This window comes from Chaetura pelagica, unplaced genomic scaffold (genome assembly GCF_000747805.2).
Source record: "Chaetura pelagica isolate M959 unplaced genomic scaffold, ChaPel_1.0 scaffold141, whole genome shotgun sequence".
In the NCBI taxonomy this organism is placed as follows: Eukaryota; Metazoa; Chordata; class Aves; order Apodiformes; family Apodidae; genus Chaetura; species Chaetura pelagica.
Window position 1 is genome coordinate 253,975 of NW_009952059.1, and position 5,245 is coordinate 259,219.

The 5,245-nt window shown below is 38.2% G+C and overlaps 1 protein-coding gene across 1 annotated transcript in view; it reads left to right on the forward strand.

The window, feature by feature from the left end:
- The window catches only part of ORC5 (origin recognition complex, subunit 5), a 69,548-nt gene that overhangs the window by 5,764 nt on the left and 58,539 nt on the right, over nt 1-5,245 (forward strand). Inside the window, exon 3 of the mRNA XM_010003990.1 lies at nt 3,645-3,842. Coding sequence (XP_010002292.1) covers nt 3,645-3,842 — 198 coding nt within the window. The remainder of the gene's footprint in view (nt 1-3,644; nt 3,843-5,245) is intronic.

The following is a 5,245-nucleotide window of genomic DNA, read 5'->3' on the forward strand; positions in this document are numbered from 1 at the left end:
TGTCTGACCTTTTTGTAGCAGCACTTGTAGAGGCAGCTGTTTTTGTAGCAGTAGGAGTGGTGGTATCGGCAGCAGCGGTGGCAGCAGCATTGCCTGTGGGGGAGTGGCAGTGAGTAGAACAGCATCTTGCCCTACGCATCCACAATACATTATAAACATTCAGCAAAAGCATCGCCATTGCAACAATGTTATTCACATCAAGAGGTGGAAGATTCAGCTTGAAAGAAAATGGAGAGGTAAAATTGAACCAGCTATTGCTATTACCAACATAGACCGTTCCATTCACTTTAGGACTTGTACCACTAGGACTTGCAGTGTAACTGTACACATACAGTGCCCTCATAGAGAACAGTATCATAATCCCTAGGATCACTAGGCTGGTAATGATACGGTTGATTATGGCTACAGTTTTGTCAATAAACCACAAAACAATCACAAGCGCAGCTACAAGGAGCAAAATGCCCTTGGCTGTATACCACATGTACAATTGCAGGTTTGGAAAAAGATCCAGTGGATTCATTGCAGCAAATGTCTGTTCAGTTTTCAATCAGCAGAATTGTTGCTCATTGCTATCTGAGGGATTCCTCCCATCATGGATGGAATTTTGAGCACTCCCAATTGATGAAAATGTGTAATCTGGGCTTAAAATCAGGCCCCACGTTGGGCGCCAATAAATTGTTGTTACCGTTTGACTCAGGTCCAACAACAATGCTCTCAATCCCCTCCCCACCCAGGTAGGGAAGGAGAGAGATAAAAAGAGAGAGACTTGGCTGGATTGAAAACTAAACTACACAGCTTTAATTAAAACACTAATGAATAATACAAGAAAATATATACAATTATATACAAATATGTTCAGATACGGGCAAAAGCCTCTTGCCTTCCCCCACCCCTCTGCAACTCCCACAGCACTTCCCTGAACTGGGAAGATGTCCTGAGGAATCCCGGAGCTGCTGCTGGAGAAGAGTGGAGAGTGATGAGGGTTAGGAGAGCTCAAGCCTAAGGGTCGACGGTGATGGATGAACAGAGTCCTCTCCGGACGCCAGCCATGGACGGAAGAGAAGGGAAGAAGAAGAAGGAAGGAAGTTGTTTTCTGTGATCTCTGACCTTCCTTTGAGCTTACGTAGATATATGGAATGGAATATCTCTGGCCAGTTTTGCTGTCTGTCTAACTCAGCCTCCTACGGGGGGTTCACAGATGTCCCTGTAGTGTCTGAGCTGGCAGAGTGAAGGTGTGACCTTGAAGTCTTAGTAGTTACAAAAACATTCCACTGTCTTATCAGCCTAGCAGAACACACTGTTGCTAGTTAAAAGAAAGCTTACTGAAGGAAAAAAAAAGTCAGTAAAAGGAATATTGGCTTCATCCTGGCTCAAACCAGGACAACAGAAGTATCACAGTATCACAGAATATTATGGGTTGGAAGGGACCTCCGAAGATCATCGAGTCCAACCACCCTGCCAGAGCAGGACCAAAAAAACACACACAGGCATCCAGACAGGTCTTGAAAGTCTCCAGGGAAGGAGACTCCTCCACAAGCTCTCTGAGGAGCCTATTCCAGGGTTCTGTAACCCTCACAGTACACAAGTTCTTCCTCATGTTAAGGTGGAACTTCCCATGCTCCAGTTTGAATCCATTGCCCCATATCCTATCACAGGGCACAAGTGAACAGAGCTTTTCCCTGCCATCCTGATGCCCAGCCCTCGTGTATTTATAGGCATTAATTAGATCCCCCCTCAATCTTTTCCTCTCTAGACTGAAAAGCCCTGCCTGAATGCTTGTTTCTTACAGAAATAGTTGTCTTGAAGAATGACATAGAGTTACGACCTTAAGTCCATTTCAGTCCCTCTCTGGTCAGTACTGGCAGAAGACTTTTAAGTACTAGATTGTCACTGCTTTTGTTGCCCTTTTTTTTCTGTTAGCAAATGTGTATATTCATGCTAGTTTTAGTCCTTGTTCTGATTTTTCCCAAAGCAAGTTTTAAACACCTAAGCTGAAAGATGTCATCACAGAAATTTTCATCTAAACTTGTTGGTGCCCATATTTTTGTTGGTTATGTACTTCAGGGATTTAAATCCAACGACAGATGCTTACTTCATGCCTAAGCCATAGCTTTCTGCTTTGTTCTTGTAGCCCTGAAACTTCAGGGTTTTCTAAAGTGCATTTATTAAAAATGTTATACCCACTTATGACATATGCAAAAATATGGCCAGACTTTGGAACAGAACAGGTTTTCAGCAGCAGCTCTTTCTATGAAATTTCCTGTTGCCAAATATAGCTGTCTCCTACATATAGTGTGGTGTTGTGAAGCACATCTGAGCCACCCAGCTTTCCATCTGCTGTGGAAGTACAGCACTTTGAATAGGTTATTTTGGAGATGTAGCCCCTTTCATAGAATCATAGAATGATTTGAATTGGAAAGGACCTTGATAATCTAGTTCCAGCCCCTTTATGTGGGCAAGGGCATCTCCCACTAGACCAGGTTGCTCCAAGCCCCATCCAGCCTGGCCTTGAACACTTCTAGGGATGAGGCAACTCCTTTTACATGCTCTTTTTCTTTCTGTAAACTTCTATTAACAGTGTTCAAAATTATAAGAAAGCTTTTTCTTACCTGCTGTTTGACTGGATTGCCAGCATATACCCACACTTTCCCACATCTGCTGAGTCAAATGCCGTATATTGTATTTTAAGTAGAAATACGGCAATGAAGTACTTAGATTATTTGGTTTTGTTATACACACACATACATTCCTGTCAGAAGTGTCATGCTGCAAGTAATGCATATGTATCTGAGTGACTAATGTTTTCCAGAGGTTTTAATGTTCAGTTTAAAAAAGAGCATATGCCTTACCAGAGAATTTGAAGCTATACAAATAGTACATTTAAAAACAGAGTTGCCAGATATTTGCCTTTTTTATTTAAATTTTATAGGTTTGAATATTGGTACTGTTTTGCAGTCTATAGTGTCATCTATTTATAGACAAATGACCATAACTTTTCAATATTACTAAATTGGTACCTTTGAGGACATTTTCTGGATTACCGTAAAATGTATCTCATACTCTGCTTTTTTCACACTGTCTTTGCTTTGGAGAGATACCTGTTTTTCTAAAAATGTTCTACACAAGCAGGCTGATTACACGTCTGATACAGAGGCTTCCACTTTTTCATTTGTATGCAGAGAATGCCAAAAACATTTGAAGTGATTTTGAGGAGTGGGCTCCCAGATTATTTGCTTTGTAATATATGTTTGAGAAGTTCATGTTATTGAGACATTGATTTGTAATCGACTATTTTATAATACTCTAATGTGTATGATTGTTTAACTTCTCTTTGAAGTGAATGCTGTTTAGTTTATATATTGCTCGCAGTTTTTAAACATAGAAGATAAACTGTGTTTCATTTTTTAAACATAATTTGAGGATACATTGTGCTTCATATGAGGATTCAGAAGATCTATCTTCACTTTATGATATATAATATTTTGACTAGGTACATAAGTAGTCATTCTTTTTTGGCAGGGTTTTTTGGTTTATGTGGTTGGCAAGGTGTGGTGTCTTTCATTGTCTCATCTGGAAAGAAAACTAATCCTGAAGTATTTACACTGAAAAAGCCAAATAAAGATGTCTTTTTTTATCCTCTCCAGCTTCCTCATGTGTTTGTGAACTGTATGGAATACTTTACTTCACGACTTCTTTTAGAAGAAATTCTCATCCAGTTGCAAAGCTGTTCTTCTGAGACAGAACAGACTTCTCATGTGCCTTGTGATAGTTTCAATGATTTTGTACGTCTGTTTAAACAAGCTGTTGCGAGTCAAGAGCTTCAAGATCAAACATTTTACATTGTAAGTTTTTTAATCTTAGTGTTCTGCTTTCATTTCACTTTAGAGAGGGTAATTGTTATCAATAATTTGTATGTGAAATGTATGCATTATAGAGCAGTTTTCACAAAATTTTAGTGTGGACTTAATTCAGAATGTATTGATACTAGTTAGATTAGTTCAGTTGATTTACTGGCTTTAGATGAGGTTCTTTACTGGTTTTAGGACTTTATATACAAAAAACTGTATAGCACAACTAGTAATGAACATAAATTAATACTGCATAGTTAAATTAAGTATGTAATAATATTACAAAATCTTTAAATATAGAGAGCCTGTATTTTATAATTAGTAAGTCATGCTTATCTGTTTTCTTGTGATGGTGGCTTCACAAATGAGAAAGCAAAGGTGGGAAGTAGGGCAGAAGCAGATTACAGAGCATGCAAATGACAGGAATTGGTTGGCTAGAGTAGGTTCAAGTTACAAGTTGTATTAAGGAACTAAAATATGTAATTTCCTCCTTAAAAGTGCTGTTGAGATCTTATGTCTTCAACTACACGTGGCCCTCAGAGACAAAAACTGAATTGAGATGGAAAAAATACTACAATGAAGAATTTGATGATATACTCAAGTGGAATAAACAGGCAGACAATAAAAATGTTCAGAATTTAGATCACAGAAACGATTGAATCAATGTACTACTACAATGTTAAAGGATTTTTTTTTTCTTCTGTGATAAGGAAAAATTTGCAAGACATCTCTAATAGCATTTGTCTCTCTTGCCAAGAGATGGACAGAGAAGCTAATTTCAGACATATATGAGGTCTGAAGAGAGTACCTAGACTCCTCAGAACAATGTTTTTTCCTAGCTCTCTCTGGTTGAATAAAATCAGTTATCTTTTCTTACAAATATGAATGTCATAGTATTAGTGATGTGTGACTGTATGTGTGCATCATGGGCCTACGAAACACATGGACTGAAGTTTCAGCCCAGCAGTCCGAATTAAGGGTTTGTTGAAAGAGGTGAAATTGATTATGTAAGAAAACATGTAAGTGGTTCAAGACCCAAAGCTTAATGGCCCTGGGTAGTCACTCTGCATGTTTCTCATAGCAGTCAGTAGGCATACTGCTTTGTTTTTTTGCAGTCAAACAGTAAGTTCATAATTACTGTGAACAGTTTTCATTCAGTTTCACAGTTTTGTATCCATTTAAAAATACTTACCTACTGAGTTAAATAGCTTCATCTTATGTTCAGTGGAAACAGTACTATTTCATAGTTTCCTAGATCTCCTGAAGTTACTAAATTTGACATGCTTCTTAAAAACTGAAAAAAGGAAGAATTAATCAGTACTTAAAACAGAGAAATTATATGTAGATAATTATTTTTAATTTACTTGCACAAGTGCTATTGGTATCCCTCAGGAATG